Consider the following 17,924-nt stretch of genomic DNA (forward strand, 5'->3'; position numbering starts at 1 on the left):
CCTTTACTGATCAGCAGTATATACTGTGTGTGACTGACAGGCTGCTCTCTATCAGCAGTATATACTGTGTGTGACTGTCAGGCTGCTCTCTATCAGCAGTATATACTGTGAGTGACTGACAGGCTGCTCTCTATCAGCAGTATATACTGTGTGTGACTGACAGGCTGCTCTCTATCAGCAGTATATACTGTGTGTGACTGACAGGCTGCTCTCTATCAGCAGTATATACTGTGTGTGACTGACAGGCTGCTCTCTATCAGCAGTATATACTGTGTGTGACTGACAGGCTGCTCTCTATCAGCAGTATATACTGTGTGTGACTGACAGGCTGCTCTCTAGCAGCAGTATATACTGTGTGTGACTGACAGGCTGCTCTCTATCAGCAGTAGACTGTGTCTGTCTGACAGGTTGCTTTCTATCTGCGGGTACTCTCCCCTTGACATGGTTCTGGAGGGATGAGTACCTTACATCAGTTTTGCCTTACACATATCTGTACAAATACATTTCTGTAGAATATTTACTAATTCCTTCACATAGTTATCAACTGATTGTTGAGATTCTTCTATTGTGAGTATTATTCTGATATATATATATATATATATATATATATATATATATATATATATATATATATATATATATATATACATACATATATATTTGACACAGGATTGTGTTGGGTAGTATGATTAGTCAAGCAACCGGAGGTAAAGGTACTTTACTGCCGATGAATGCCCCTAAATCACGATTTACGTGTTTTTGGTCTTTTTGGAAATCCTTTCTTGTGAACACGGACTATTAAGTTCAGCCCACCAATAGAGGTAGTCTCCTTGCAATTCGAGGACAGTTGCAAACGGGTAGAGATGCTTACTCTAGAAGATGTCTGAATCCCAAGATCTTAAAATAAAAAAACAAAACAATAACTAATCCGTATGACGGGACCTTCCTCTCCTCGCGACTGTGGAGGTAGGGGTTCACTTACAATTATTCAAATATCAGTGGGCGGCATACACCTAAAATATTTGGAACTTGGGGATCATGTCCAGAGTGGCCGAAACACCGGGGGCTTTATTCAAACCTGTTCTTGGTGCCCAAACAGGACAGTTCATTTTGATAATTTATAAACCTCAAGGGGCTAAACCAACATCTACGAGTAGACAAGTTTCGGATGGGAGCAGTCCTTTGTTTTTACAGTAGGAAGCTCCCATTATCAATTGAGGGCTTTCCCCTTTGGCTTTCCACAGCCCAGAGAGTTTTCATAAAGATTATGGCAGTAATGGGAGAACGTTTACGTTCCTTGGGAGAACATTATTCCGCATTGGGACTATTTTCTCCTCAAATCCTTATCAGGTCCTTTTGTCTATTAGCATTTGACCCTGTCTATTCAAATTCTGGAGCAACACGGTTGGATAATCAGTTATTCCAGATCCCAGTTGATGCCCTCACAGAGGATGAGGTTTCTAGGAATAATTATGGACACCACTTTTCAGAAGATCTTTTTCCAGAACCTTCTCTACAGATCCCTACATCTCTCTGTACGGTTAATCTTGAGTCACCCTGGTCCTTCCATGCGCTTGGGCATGGGGATTCTAGGGTTGATGGTATCTATGTTCGAAATCCTCCCATGTTTGCACTCTCGCACGTTCCAGTGGAATCTACTAAAATATTGGTCGTGTCCCCCTTTTTCATTTGGTGACCCAACGAATCAGACTCTCCAGGGAAATTTGTCAACCTCTGAAATGGTGGCTAGTTCAAGAGCTTCTGATGATGGGCCAATCTTTTGTCCTGTGGTTTTGGATTCTGGTGACCACAGATGCCAGTCTGAAGGGCTGGGGAGCTGTTGTTCTCCAGCTTCGTCTCCAGGGTCTTTGGAAAGACAGGGAAGTGCTTTGGCCCATAGATGTTCTTGAGCTAAGGGCCATGCCGTTAGCCCTCCAGGGAGCTTAGTCTCTCCTTCAAGGAAAACCAGTCCACCTCCAATCCTTCAATGTCACTGCAGTGGCATATGTAAATTGCCAAGGAGGAACAAGAAGAGCAGGAGCTATACAGGTAGCGGAACAGGTCTTGTTGTGGGTGGAGAAATTTGTTCCAGCGATTTCGGCAGTGTTAATTCCCGGAGTGAACAACTAGAAGCGGATTATCTCAGCAGACATGCAATTCTTCAAGGAGAATGGGAACTGCATCCTCAAGTGTTTCAGGAGTTAGTTTGGAAATGGGCTTGCCAGATCTGGATCTGATGGCATCCAGACACAATCACTAGGTTCCAAGATTCTGCGCAAGAACCAGAGTTTCTCTGGTTGTGGAGGTAATGTCCATGAGGTTGGACTCCTGTTTAGGATATCACTTTCCACTAAATTCCGATAATTCCTCGGGTCCTAAGACGAGTACTGTTGGAAGCTTTTCCGATCATTTTGGTGGCACCGAATTGGCTCGGTTGGCTCTGATTCACCAACATCTTGCTTCTAGTGGAAGAATCAGGCTGGGCTTTTCCTCTCAGGCTAGGCTTTTCCTCTCAGGCTGGGCTTTTCCTCTCAGGCCCAATCTTCTCAGTCAAGAAACATTTACACCATACACACTTGCCTCGGCTGGCTTTAATGGCGTGGCTGTTGAAGACAACCTCTGACGTTCGAGGAGGCTCTCTTCCAGGGTAGTGAAGACCCTCATAAAGGCTCAGAAGCCGGTATCAGCTATCACAAGGTGTGGAGGAACTATGTACTGTAGTGAAGAAGTGTCATAACCCTACCTTTTTCAGATTAGCCGTTTTCTGGTCCTTCTTCAGGATGGTTAGAGATGGGACTAAGACTGAGTTCTTTGACGGTTCAGGTCTCTGCGCTTTCTATTTTCTTTCAGCGCCAGTTGGCTTTCCTCCCTGATTTTTGTACTTTCCTTCAAGGGGTTATTCATGTTTAGCCTCCCAATGTTCCTCCGTAGGCCCTGTGTGATTTGAACTTCGTTATTAAGGTTTTTCAGCGACCTCCATTCGAACCCCTGGAGTCGGCTGATCTGCGTTTCTTGCCGTGGAAAGTGGTGTTTTTGCTGGCCATTGCATCTACTCAACGTGTGTTGGAGCTTGGAGCCTTGTCCCGTAGGGGTCCTTATCTGGTGTTCAATGAGAATAGGACGGTTCATAGGACTGTACCTACTGTCTTGCCTAGAGTGGTTCCTGGTTTTTATTTAAATCATGAGATAGTGGTTCCGGCCTTTAGAGAAAGGATTGCTCCTTCTGGGCCTTCTTCCTCTGTTAGTCTGGACATGGTCCAAGCTTTACGGGTTTATGTGGACAGGACTTCTCCTGGTTGCAGGACTGACTTTCTTTTTGTTCTCTACGAACTTCATAGGAGAGGTTGGCCATCCACCAAGCAGACCATTGCTCGTCGGATCAGATCTATGATTAAGCTTGCTTATGTGTGTAGAAATCTACTTGTGCCTCAGGTTCTTACGGTGCAATCTACCTGTGCGGTGGGGACTTCCTGGTCTGCTCGCCATGGAGCATATGCAGAGCAGCTGGGTAGGGTGGCGACCTGGTCCTCCGTTCATACCTTTACGAGGTTTTGCCAGTTCAACATTTTTGCGTCTGCGGACACCAGTTTCCGCCGCAGTGTTTTGCAGGCTAGTAGACCAGAGAATTCCCTCCCTTAAAAGCTACTTTAGAAGGTCCCCATGGTAGCAGTGTCCCCCAGAGTGGATGAAGGAGAAAAGAAGATTTTTGTACTTACGTTAAATCTCTTTCCCCGATTCCATCTGGGGGACACTGCGTTCCCTCCTTTTTACTGTTCTATAATTAGTTGTGTCGTTGAGCCCTTTTCTGGGGACTTTAGTATTACTGAGGTCTGTGGGATTGCAGAGGGGAGAAGTCAGCAGCAAACTTGGTTGTTAACTATATAAGTGCCAACTCTATGCGCCCTCATACAACCCCCCATGGTAGCAGTGTCCCCCAGATGGAATCGGAGAAAGAGATTTAACGTAAGTACAAAAATCTTCTTTTATACTTCGTGGAAAGTGCTGTGTGCACACTAGATAACTATACTGACCTGTCATGCTACCGTTTATATAAGTAAAGACCCTCAGTGGTCTTCACTGACAACCCCCCCCCCCCCCCCTCCTCCATAGTCCCATAAATCTGTATTCAGCCTGCAAAATGGTCGTCTCCATCATATACAGGTGATGTATATAATGTATTATAATAATGTATATAATGTATATAAGGTGATATACATTATATACACTTTAAAGACTACTATAGAGAATATCTACATGGAATCTGTGTTGTCGGTGTAATGTCGGCTCCTTTCTGCGCCTTTGTACCAGACCTCATAAACTAGCATGGTATAACCTTGTGTCAATCATATACAATAGGCGTGATGTAACATATAGAGTTGGTTGCACAGTGGTTCGCATTGCTCACGAAATGCATAATCACAATTTTTTTATTTTGATGCACATAATTATAGAAATGATATAAAAAGGTCTAGTGGGAGCATTTACAGGCTGTTTTCCGCACAAGGACTTGGCATTTCGGTGGAGATAAGATTGTCATCCTTCGTGTTCAACGTGACGCGTTTTGCTTCTGCAGAAACGCGCATTTCTAGTCTCCCCTCGCCCAACGTAATAGAAACTTTCAAAAACACGAAAGTGCCACATAGAGTACTCCGTCCCAATTTCCCCCTCTCTCATTGGTGATTTAACATGAATGAAATAAAACTGAGAAAGATTGGAAGTGTTGAAATAAATAAAGGGGGAGGTAAAAAGCAGAAGAGTTATTATCTTTTATTTGTAAGGCACCACAAGGGTTCTGCAGCGCCGGCCTTTGGCGGGTGTTTCACTAGACATTTTCTCTCGTTCCTCCATCTTCTTTATGACCCGCACAGATAGGTGCAGATTGTTTTTTCAGGAGCAGTTGAATGGTCTGTGAAGTGCAGTAAATGGACACAGAGGGACACTTGTGCACACAAACAAGTTGTGCGAGTCTGCATTTCTTGCAGGCTGTTAATGATCCTAACTGCCTCCAAATCACCCCCAAGGCAGGTCATGTACAGTTCTTATCTTACTTTTGCTTAATTAAGGTAACCCGTAACGAGGCGATCATTTCCTCCTCCTTTAATTCACACACACGCGCAGTGACATTTAATCTCCCGACCGCCCTATTTGTCGGTATGACTGGCAGAACACACGTCTCGTCTGGAGAGAATGCCGAGCCCAAGTTTTTGAAGACAGAGCGAAATAATTAGTGCGTTCACGGCTGAGTGAGCGGGCACAGGCGCCCATGACTGATGCCGGAAAAGTTCTGCTGAGAGAGTGTCTGCAGCCTGGTGGAAGCTTCACCCGCTGTACTGAATACTAATTACCTGCGTGGCTGCCGGCGATCAATGGGCTGTGATGGCGATGAACTTTATAATGCTCTATTAGCACAAGCAGCAGATCATGTAAACAAGCAAATGTTTATTCCTTTCCATCACACTTGCCGATTCTTTCCTTCCGTTGCCTTCTTTTCAATGTATCAAGCACTTGCTTTGAAAAAGGACATCTCCTATTTCTTTTGTTTGCAGTTTTTCTTTAATATATCTGAGCATTTATATAACATTACAAGAAACTGTCATAGATACGGACAATATCCAGTCCTAAGCGTGTTAAAGTACCATGTCAAAGAAATGATTGATGATCAAGGTAGACTAGAGGAACGGTCAAGAGAGTGGCAACTACAGTTTAATGCTAAAAAATGCAAAATCATGCACTTGGGTCTGAAAAACCCAAAGGCTAAATATAGTATTAATGACACTATAATGGAAACTACTGAAGAGGAAAGGGATCTAGGAGTCACTATTTCAGGTGACTTAAAGACAGGTAAGCAATGTAACAAAGCAATGAGGAAGGTAAGTCAGATGTTTGGTTGTATAGGGAGAGGAATCAGTAGCAGAAAGAAAGAAGTAATAATGTCACTGTATAGGTCATCGGTACGGCCTCATCTAGAATACTGTGTTCAGTTCTGGAGGCCATATCTCCAGAAGGATATAAATACATTACAGACTGTACAAAGATGGGCAACTAAAATGGTGCATGGTCTACAGCACAAAACTTACCCGGAAAGAATAAAAGATCTTACTATGTATAGTTTGGAGCAGAGAAGGGAACGGGGGGACGTGATAGAAACATTCATATATATCAAGGGTTATAACAAGGTGCAGGAGGGAAACATTCTACAAAGGAAGAGAAGTATTACAACACGAGGACATGTACTGACACTGGGGGGAAGAGAAGTATTACAACACGAGGACATGTACTGACACTGGGGGGAAGAGAAGTATTACAACACGAGGACATGTACTGACACTGGGGGGACGTAGGTTCAGAGGAAATGTGAGGAAAAACTACTTCACAGAAAGGGTAGTGGGTACGTGGAATAGCCTCCATCAGAGGTGGTAGAGGATAATACAGTACAGCAATTTAAACATGCTTGGGATAGACATAAGGATATCCTTACAAAGAACTAAGGCTCAAATAGGGTTTAAGGTTACCATAGGTTAAAATATGGGCAGACTAGGTGGGCCAAGTAGTTCTGATCTGGCCTCAAGTTTTATATTTCTATGACAGATAACGGATATCTTGTGGCTGTATACAGTGGATGATGATTCTTTTTTTCTTTCTTTGATCGGGTCACATATACTGCAGTATTACAGGCTATGGGGTCTGTTTGTATAGTCCCGTAAAGGAGCAATTTCTTATCCCCACTGATCACAGCACATTTTCAGATTAATTTCTGGTCCTTATCGTGCCGGAACAGTCCCTCCGATAAGAGACTGTCCCATTGAAGACCTCTCCAATGAGAATGTGGCAGCTTTCTCATTCTGTCTCCCACTGACTTAACTGCGCACACACCCCTCAGTGCGGTACAGCGGCTGTAGACTTCTACTGCCAGCGCCATCTTCAGAAGGCGCTAGCACCGACTACAAGCTCTGTAAAGCTGAGCTTTTCGGAGCTTGGTAAATGTTCTCCAGTTTGCAGTCCCCATAAAAAATTATGGGGACGCTGGTACCAAACGTTAGTTTGGATAAAGCAGAAGATTTCTTTGATGTCTCCTACTTTAGCCTATTGTTATATAGCCCCAGTAGTAATATTTGCATTAATCGTGCCGCAGCAATTGTTTCTGCATGATTTAAGACAAATTAATCCTTGATAAATGGTCCTGTAAATCTGTAATTAGTCCCAAACGAGTGCAGTGTCTCTTTAATGATCAGGTTGTGATAATTTGTTTCATTATCAGGCATGCCTGTAAATCTGGTCTGAATCTGACCTCTATCTATGGGTGTGCAGGTATCTGCTGACCAGACTATCAGGTCTGCACGAAGCGACTGCCTCTTGTCCAGTATGGGCCATAGGTAACGGTAATCTGGACACTTGGCTCTCCGGCCGAGCGGCTGAATCGTCCCACGAGAAACCAGTTTTATCCACCTTTTATTTTATTAACGTCTTTCTGTAGCGACAGCAATCTATGGAATGTTTATTTTAATAAGGTTGTGTGGCTCATGGATGGGAGCGGGTTTAAGACCCCAAAAGTGGCAACAGGGTGCAGTTAAGTAAATCATGGCCTTATTCCTTTGGTCTTCTAAGAAATCAAACCAGTAACGCTGCCTATCTGTTCAGTCTGAAACATATGTAGTGTCTGCATTTTTCATGTTAGATAGTACATGCCAGGTTATGGCCACTGTGCATTATACCATGAACCTATATAAAACACCCACCGTCTATATTCCCTGTTTCTCACCTGATGCTTCATTGTGTCACATGACCTTCTCTGATAATACTTAATTGTTATATTGATGGACTGTTCTACAGAACTTATTGATATATATTTTTTTTTTTCTCCAGTGAAAATCACAGTGCTGAATTTTCAAAGTTCAACGACTGGTCTGTTCCCGACTAATACTTTGGGTGACTGTAAGAAAGCGAAGATCCATGACAGTCTGTATTGTGCCGCTAGTGCCTGGGCGCTGGCCATCGCCTACAGGTAAATCATTCTCTAGTCCTGCATGGGCCGATGGGGTGTATTAGTCACATTCTGATTGCCGGAGAATCCACTTAAAAGATCACCCGCTTCTGTCATTTACCGAAGTAGGAGGTGTTACGTTATTGCACAATTGATTTTATAACAATTGCTCTGTGCTTTTCATAGTCTGTTAGAGAAATGTCCTTATCGGTTTATTACATGGTAAAAAAGAAATCACCTTCCTGGATTTTATCAGACATTATAGGTAAAGTCCCCGGCCAGCTCCGAGCTAAAAAAAAATCCTGAAAACATGAAAGCTGTATGTTGTTAGGCTTTATACCCACTGGTGTTTTTACTAGTGTTCTAGAGCTCATTGCAGGCTGATCCTTTTACATGTAGAAAGCCCAAAGAGCGGAACAAGTAGCGTTCTAAAAAAACGCTACGCAACACAAAACCAGTGGGTGTGGCAGACCTGTAAAACAATGCATGTAAAACACATTTAACAACCTCCAGTGGGTATGAGCTGTAATATGCCGTCACGTTAAAGGTCACAGTGTTTTTTTTATTTGTGGCTTTTTCCGAAGCTCCCAGATAGAGCCCCCGCTTGTTACAGTCTGAGCTGTTCTCTGGCTTCTCGTTATCTCAGTGACATTTTGCACAGGTCCCTTTCTCTTCTCATCACAAGTGTGAATGTACGACAGGCAGTGTTCCCCCCGCTATCGATCCAGCCTGCTCCGAGAATTCAGCGTTCATTACAGCAGATCTGCTGTTTGTCTCCCTCCAGATAAAAACGAAACAGGATTTAAACAGTTGAGAGCAAAACTAACTCCAATTCCTCAAAAATTAGTGTCTGTGGGAGCCGATCACAGTAGAGACCCCAATTCCTTTTTGAAGGACACGGTTAAGCTCCCTGGCGATACTTTTGCTTTTCATTATTTAATATATATATGAAAATTGGCCTGTGTACTCTCACGATTATAGTGTTACATAAACCGCTGTGGTTACTCTCACGGATAGTTAGTACCTAATACACAGAGGTCTGGTAGCGGCAGGTGGGGCTTAGTATATGTACCTAATACACAGAGGTCTAGTAGCGGCAGGTGGGGCTCAGTATATGTACCTAATACACAGAGGCCTGGTAGCGGCAGGTGGGGCTCAGTATATGTACCTAATACACAGAGGTCTGGTAGCGGCAGGTGGGGCTCAGTATATGTACCTAATACACAGAGGTCTGGTAGCGGCAGGTGGGGCTCAGTATATGTACCTAATACACAGAGGTCTAGTAGCGGCAGGTGGGGCTCAGTATATGTACCTAATACACAGAGGTCTAGTAGCGGCAGGTGGGGCTCAGTATATTTACCTAATACACAGAGGTCTGGTAGCGGCAGGTGGGGCTCAGTATATGTACCTAATACACAGAGGTCTGGTAGCGGCAGGTGGGGCTCAGTATATGTACCTAATACACAGAGGTCTGGTAGCGGCAGGTGGGGCTCAGTATATGTACCTAATACACAGAGGTCTAGTAGCGGCAGGTGTGGCTCAGTATATGTTTGCAAATCTACACTAAGTGAGTTCTCTGCTGGTGTTATATATATATATATATATTGGAAGTAATTCTCTTTCAACATTTGACCAATCACTTCCTGGGACTGTTGTTCTTGTTCATTGTATAATGGTTTATCGCCCCCTTCCCCCTCCTCTTAAGCACTTGACAGTAAATGGGTTAGTCCAATGAAATGACTTTCAAAAGTTAAGCACCAGTATTAATTTTCAAGGCTCTTAGGTTTTGTCCATCCTGATCATGTCCAGCCTGTCAATTTACTAGGAACCAATGACATTGCCGAGGTACGAGGCACTCTGAGCCTCATGTCTTAGCTACGTCACTGGTTTCTAGTGCTTTTGATATTGTTTCTGGCCCCAGCCACAGTATGTATGTATGTATGTATGTATGTATGTATGTATGTGTCAGATCCACTTTAAATATATTTATTAAGTGTTTGGAGTTTTTTTTATGCGATAAACATTTTAACCAAGTCTGTGTTGCTCTCTGCATTTCATTGCATGTGATTATTGTGTTCAGATATGTAATTTAACGGTTTTCTTTTGGTTATATTTCCTCTGGGTGTAGAAATTTTCTCTCCCTAACCTACGGTTCCCTTAATCGGGCAGTGTGATTTGTGTACAATGGCCATTATAATATGCTACAGCCAGCGGCAAACTTATACATTGTAACTGGACTTTGAAATAATTATTTCACTTGTGTAGAAAGCTTTAAAATGTTCCCGTATCACAGTAATCCGGAAAAAGTGGTATTCATGTGAATTACGACTGCATAGCTTTTATGGTACTTAACTCAAATTTGTGTCTATTGCCACATTACAATTGATTCGTCCTGTGCGCTATACTGTACTTTGCGGTGTGAAATGACAGCTTTTGAATAAAACATAAAATAACTGCACAAAGAGGATTTAATGCCAAATGTCTCCCCCATGGAGGCAGAACGTCTAAGAATATAAATTATTATTCATATCACGATTGGAAGCAGGAATTGGGATATAATCTGCTTAGAATTTATTCCACCTATAGGGGCATATTCAATTGTTGGCGTTATAGCCAAAAATCTCACGGCACGCGCACTATTACCGTCATTACGGTAATAGTGCGCGTAAATACCGTTATTACGGTAGTCTTCTCGCTGGATTTCAGCTCGCGGCTCAGGGAGCTGCGAGCTGAAATCCAGCTTACTATTACCGTAATAACGGTAATAGTTTTAACGCCATGGGGAATTCAAACAATTGAATACCCCCCATAGAATAAGTTTGGTGTCTGGATTTTTATATAAACAAATGGACTTGTTTGTTGGTCAACCCTCGCACCCTCGAGGGGTCATATATTGTGAATTTCCTGCCTTATGCCCAGGAATATATTTAAGCAGCGAGGAAAGCCACTGTTTAACATTAATATGTATCAAAGTCTGTGTTACACTTAATAAATATGCCCGTCGTTCATTATTTCACCACTCTTCGCTCTGCAGCAAGTCACCACATTAAGAAGAAAGGGTTTCTATAACTGAGCACACAGAGAGTCACTGACAGGCTCATCTCTTCTACAAGTCTGGATAGATACACACACAGGGGCAGTGATGTCACAGCTGCTCAAATGACTGCAATCTCAACTTTGTTACCTGCTTCAGACGTCCTAAACATACCTTTGCCTCTTACCAACTCTCTTAACCCTTTCAGTGGGACTTGTCCTCAGCAAATACCGAGAAAGTGGTAAGCACACAGCGGTAGGTTGGAGGCAGGGACGTGGCGTGGTCTTGTTTTATGCGACTTGCTCTCTGCCCTGCTGTTTTATCATACTTTTTCTTATTTGACTGTTATTGGAATATAAAATTATCTTACAATATTGTAGTGTAGGCAGACAAAAAGAAATCTTATGTGCAACTATACAAGTTTTTCTTACTTTGGTAACACACAGGCGACAAAAGTGTAAATGTTCTACTTCTGAACGTCGCTGATAATGGACATCCGTTTGGGTGGTAGCAGAGAATGGGAAGGTGTCTGCACAGTCGTTTAGGAGGATAGAGACCTGTAATGGGGCCAAATCAGAAGATGTCAACTGGAAGGGGGCATGTTGGGTTTATAGTACTCACCTGCAGCTGCACTCTAGGAGGATTATACTCCACTCACCAGCCAGCAGACATGTTTGGTGACGTGTTCCCCTAATTGGGTGCACATTAGTCCAGTTAATAAGTGATTTGCAGAACCATGCAGAAGAAACTGAGGATTAAATGTGGAATCGCTACCGCCGTAGGTAGGATCATTAGGGATTTGATGAGTACTGAATGGGATATAATTGTTTGGTTTCTCTTAGATATAATTATGTGTTTTATGGCGCTGACCCTGTGAAATGATTCCAGCAGCTTCCCAGTCCGGACCGTAATGAGACCATTGCTCTGTGCTGATGGTGGAGTAACTATGTGTAACACAAAGTGACTCCTGCATAATGGAAGGTGACGCACGGAGGCGTCTTTGGTCGGTTTAAGATTCAGAGCAGGATTCCCGCTTCTTTCTGCAATAAACAGGTTCTAACGAGGCCTCTCATCTGTACACTAATGTGCCTGTGATGTATCCCAGCTGGTTACACTTCTGTGGATGTGAGTGTCGCAAGAGCGACATTGTGCGCCAACTCCTCTGCCATATACAGATAGGACCAGCACATAAATAATACATCCACAGCCCTTCAGATGCCTTTTAAACAATGGCCTGTAATTTAAATATACAGAATGGACGTTGCGCAATCATTTTATAGGTTCACAGCAGGTGCTTGAAAGGGTGGGTTATCCAGAAAGAAAAAATAAAGAAAAATCCCCCAGCTCTCTGCTATGAACTAGTAGACGAGATGCTGTTCTACTTGTACTTTAAAAGTGCAGAGTTCTCAGTTTTATGGATGCTTGATAAGCCACCCCCCACGTCACTGCGCTTCTGCTGATAGGGTCATTTTAACTGTACACAATGAGAGTCCCCATATACATATATGTGTTTTTATATTGAGAGCTAACTTACCAAGAGGTATCCCAGGAGCCTCCAAATGGAAATTTAGGACCAGCACTCCTAATCATCAGCTACTGATTCCAGACATGCCTCTCACACAACAATACAGAAATTAAAGTTGTTCAATCAATTTATAGGTTCACAACAGGTGCATGAAAGGGAGGGGTTATCCAGAAAGGAAAAAATAAATTCTCCATTTTTTTTACATAGTGATTTATGTATCGCTTGTTTCACAGCACCAGACTAGATTTTCTTTTGTTTGCACATACACAGTGTAATTATCCTGACTGCGCATTCTCAAATGATTTTAGTCACTTGTACACATTTTATTCATTTAAAGGAGCGCACCTTGGTTTCACGCTTCACATTGCAGAAAACGCTAACAAACAACATCCTATTTGAGTAACTATTTATGAATCCAAGTAATCGATAAGGTGTAATATTAGCTGCAGTAGCAGGAAGTATGTACACTGTGTGACGGATATATTCATGGTAGTGGTTATAGAGGGAGCTTATTAAGTCATGCTAAGGCTTACAAATCTCATTACACCAGTAATATTGAGCAGCAGCATAAGATAGTTATACACCGCGACTTTCTCTGCAGCCAGCTCTAGTCATTGTCCTCTGTGGAAGGCTCGTTCTTGGGAGGGGGGGGTTCCTGCGGATGGGGAGTTCCTGCGGAGGAGGGGTTGGAGAGATGGGGGAGGGGGGTGCCTATCGCAGTATACTGTCAGGCCGGTCCTCTGCCTCATTTCCTGATACTCCATCTTTCGTTTTTCATCAACATTTATTTATATAGCGCCAGAAGATTCTGTAGCGCTTTACAATTGAATAAATTTATATTTATATATATATACCGTGTGTATATATATATATATATATATATATATATATGTATAATATTATTAAAGTAATTTTATTGTTTTCCAATAAGCATTGTCTAAGCGATTTCTTGGGTTTCCAAAGCACAAACAATTTATTTAGCAGATGCAAACGATTTAGCAGATTAATACATAATTATAATACAGTACAGTCGATACCAAAGATACATACATACCGCCGCGCTAGCTGCGCCCCGCTGGTACCAGCTACAGTACTTCACTCCAGAAGACTGTGGTCAGAGAGGACTGGGCTAGCTGGTCCCAGGGAGCTTGTATATATATACACTCAGTGATACAGAGAAAACAATACAGATGATGTGGCTTACTTCTATAGGTCCAGGCTTCAGGAGGGTCCAGTGTAAACAGGTCATAGGCCAGTTCAAACATTCCAGATGATTCTACCGCCCAGAAACCAGTTTAAGCTAGTCTATTCACAATACACAGTCACTAACATTTTAAACATTTATTCCCTAACATCGCTAACTAGAGTACACAATGTGCGATCCCTTCGGTGAATGAACCGGACAACTGCGGATGAGTAGGGAATTAAAATGATACTAAACGTTACATGTTTCCTGTAACCTGAACCTTAAATATCACTAAAGTGTACATATAATATATATATATAATTATAAACTAAATACCATCTGCTGATAAATCACTGTGGAAAGGAACCATTATAAATATGAAATATATAAATAACTACATGTGCGAGTGTATGTGTGCGTATTTTACCATGTGATCGCACAGTGCCACGTGTTACGTGGCGTACTGATCTCAAGCGCACGGTAAAACAATATTAACCAATATACTTTTGTTCATCCAATTATACAACTTCGACAATATATTGTGGTGCAACTTGTTTTGATTTTATGAGGAAATTAGGTTGAGGTCTCCATGATGACTGGGAGTGATCTCCTTGATACTTTGATATATATGTTCATTATTATTTAGCTGCCACTCTATAACTTGTATTATGAATATATCACCTGACACTGCGTCTAGTCATACATATTAATAGGGTTTGTTTTTTTTTACGTTGGATTAACAACTGTTCACTTGTATGATGTATATTTGGAAAAAAAAATTCTCTGCTGTGCGGAGTAGTAATCCCTCCTGATAGTTACTAGCGGATTTAGCCACCATTTTTACCATTTTATACAGCAGCTAGTGATGCGTGAGCAGATCATGTAATTGATGCACATGTCTGGGAAAGCCGCGGCTGTAGGGCTGCAGAGGAGACGTGTTGGCTGTTTAATGCAGGAATAAAGAGAGGCGCAGTTAGCTCAGACACAGGTGCGCCGCCTCGGAGAGGGGGAACAGCGACTGATGAATAATTTACAGCATATTGACAGACTCTATAATACATCGAGATTATAATCGCTCTTTCCACAAATCTGACTGCTGGAATTTCTCCTTTCTGCAGCCAGAGAAAAGCTCATTAGAATTCTCTGAAATGCAGAATATTCGTTTCCCATCATACACAGATTTCTCTCCCCTGATAACTTGTTAAACACACGATTGTGTCCCCCTCCCCATATTTGTAGCTGTATAGTGGATGTACTGATTACATCCTAAGTTATACTCTCTGTTCCAGCGGGCAAAGTGCAACCAGTTGGGGAGAACTTGGTTTAGCCTCTCACTTAAAGGAAATATATTATTTTATTAGATTATATATTATTAAAATAACAGGTTGCATTTTTACAGTGTTGACCTGGGAAGGTTTAGTGAGAAGTTATTTTTGGCTATTTCACAGCTTAGTAAAGGTAATATGCTAATAACTTTTTTCCCCACCTATCGGGATGTTGGGGGTCCATCGTCTGGAGACCCTATTGGTTGAGAGAAATTAATTTTGATATGGGACAGTTACAGCCATCAGGGCCCAGATAATAGTACCGTTTTAGTTTTATATTAAAGGTCTCCACTCAAATACGGAAATGTCATTTTTGTTGGAGTTCAAGGAGTTACCTGTAGGTGTTTGGGGTCACAAAGGTCCGGGGTCAGAGCCAACATCATCTCCTCATTCATTGTTTATGTGTCAGACAATAAAGAGAGAGAAAATAAAGTCTATTTATAGGATGGGTTATAAGCCATATAAATTAATTAAATGTCAGTATGTGCATTTTTAAAGATGATGATCGAGGTGCTGCCTTAAGCCCGTGTGTTGGTAAGGAGCCCTCTCTTCCTGCTCCCATCCTGTTTACAGCTTTGTATTCCCACTAAGGTACAGACTCCTAATATTTACCTCCTCTGAGTATCCGAGACGTGCCCGCCTTCTTATAACATACAACTACAGTTTCATATCCCAGCTTTGTATGTTGAGGCTTAAGGCACATAGTTCTCTTTAGACAGAATAGTAACAAGCAAATGATGTTCCTGGGATCCGAACTACTGAAATCTGGTTCATTGCTCCCTGCGCTAAATCCATAGTCCGTGCACACGCACCGCGGTGCTCCGGCGATCCCTATTTTGAGCCTATAGAACTACGCAGGTAGAACGTGTATGTAAGCATAAATGTGATAGAACTTGTGGGCTTCAGAGTAGGAACTCTGCATGTGGGAACTATTTTGGAGCTCAAACTTTGAAAGTCACACATTCTGAGATTACAATTTGTACAGTGTTGTTGTTATTTGTCCCCAGTCTGGAGAGTGAGCGGTAGTTTATATGTACAGTCGTACAGTTCAGCAGGACGTGCAGTAATTCTTATTCTCTCTCTCTCATTGTTCTGATCGTTTCATTCTTCACTTTATCTCCCCCGTCCAGGCGCATCGATGATGACAAAGGACGGACTCACGAGCTGGAGCATTCTGCTATCAAATGCATGAGAGGAATCCTCTACTGTTACATGCGCCAAGCTGATAAGGTAACGGGAGCGACACGCTGACCATACTATGCCTCGGATAACGTGGAATAAAGGAGAGGGGGGGGGGGGCATTGTGATTTATGCTCTAAAGCTGGAGTCCCAGCATCTGGGTAACAGAAGGATATTGCAGGCATTGTCCTTTTTTTCTTTTCCCATCACCTAAGTTGTCATACGCTGTATATTCCACGCAGACGGCTTCTAGAAGAGATTCTCCGTCACTGGAACAGGTGACCTGTGCCATGAAAATGGCTGGAGTCACCTGTTCCTTATCTACGCAATGTCCTGGTGAGATCTGACGCACGAGACGCTTCCTCGTTATCCGTGATGCATCTGCTGAATCTCCAACTAAACCTGTCTGTCCGATCACTAGTGACCAACACGTTCAGATGAGAAATCTCTCTGAACAAGGATCTCCTCTTATGTTATGCTTCGTTATACACAATACGTTTTCAGGGCTTTATTAGAGCATGAATGATATGTTATTCTGTTTGCTGTATATAAATGGCGTGCCTACAACACGCCAATGGCTACCAGTACCCCAGCCTTGGTGGTGCGTGTATCCACAGGGGATCTGGTGATGACAGTTACCAGCACTGATCAGTAAGCGCTAGTTGATACAGAGAGGTGTCCGCCGACATCTATCAAGCAACGTGCCGTAAACCGACAGAGCTGGAGGACATGAAGATTTTCGCTAAGTAAACCCAACAGTGCATGTTTTCCAGATTTCCCAGTGGAACTATTGAATATATATATGTATTAAAACGTTTTTTTTTAAATATAAAATGGATAATGAATAAATTGGGGAATCATTTTACAGTCTACTGCTGAAGAAATAAGGTTATATTAAAGTTGTTTCTAACCGATCTAGTTGTGAGCTGATGAATGCAGCTGACCTGTACCAGTCAAGTGAGTTTGAAATGATAGACGTCTGAGCTTCAGAACTTGGCAAGCAGCCAGGTCAGCGGTTAGTTTTCGGTTTTTACGTTGATGCGGAGAAGCGGATAAGTTTCAATGATTTTCATCCACAAGAGAATGATAAAACATTGACCAGACATCACCGTTATATTTAGACTGGTCTATACGCGTTGCTCATTTCTCACATGATCCTGTAAAGAGATGCAGGATACATTCACTTTGTGATAGAAATTCCCGAATATAAAATGACTGCCAGTAACTTTAACAAATATAAATGCAAAAGTTTCAGTAACTGATTAGAGCTGAATATATCTGAGAGAAGGTTGGTATCCGGGGAGAAGCTGTTTTCCTTATAATACTGCAGTCTTCCTGTCCACATACTTAATGAGAACAGTGCAGGGAGCAACTCGTAGCCTGAAAAGGCTGATAATGGATAACAATTATGTGTACCGTGGACACACAGAAATCAGTTCATCTACCATGGTACTGAAACATACACACACTGCTCCTTATTTATACCGCTCCCTTTATAACAACACAGTCACTTACCGCCACGTATATTTTACATACAAAAGTGCGTTCAAACATATTCCATAATATGTCGCCCTCGTTATGATGACCAGTTTGGCTCCTGTTTTAAGCTGGACTTGTAAAGATGGAGCGCATTAATATTGGGAACAATTGCAGTGATAAAACAAGACCCAGCCGCTCGCAATCTTGATATATAA

At 42.3% G+C, this 17,924-nt stretch overlaps 1 protein-coding gene across 1 annotated transcript in view; it reads left to right on the forward strand.

The window, feature by feature from the left end:
* The window catches only part of PHKB (phosphorylase kinase regulatory subunit beta), a 154,600-nt gene that overhangs the window by 37,031 nt on the left and 99,645 nt on the right, over positions 1-17,924 (forward strand). The window contains 2 exon segments of the mRNA XM_075189251.1: positions 7,864-8,002; positions 16,182-16,281. Of these exon segments, the coding sequence (XP_075045352.1) occupies positions 7,864-8,002; positions 16,182-16,281 (239 nt within the window).

This window comes from Mixophyes fleayi, chromosome 10, assembly GCF_038048845.1.
Source record: "Mixophyes fleayi isolate aMixFle1 chromosome 10, aMixFle1.hap1, whole genome shotgun sequence".
Taxonomy (NCBI): domain Eukaryota; kingdom Metazoa; phylum Chordata; class Amphibia; order Anura; family Limnodynastidae; genus Mixophyes; species Mixophyes fleayi.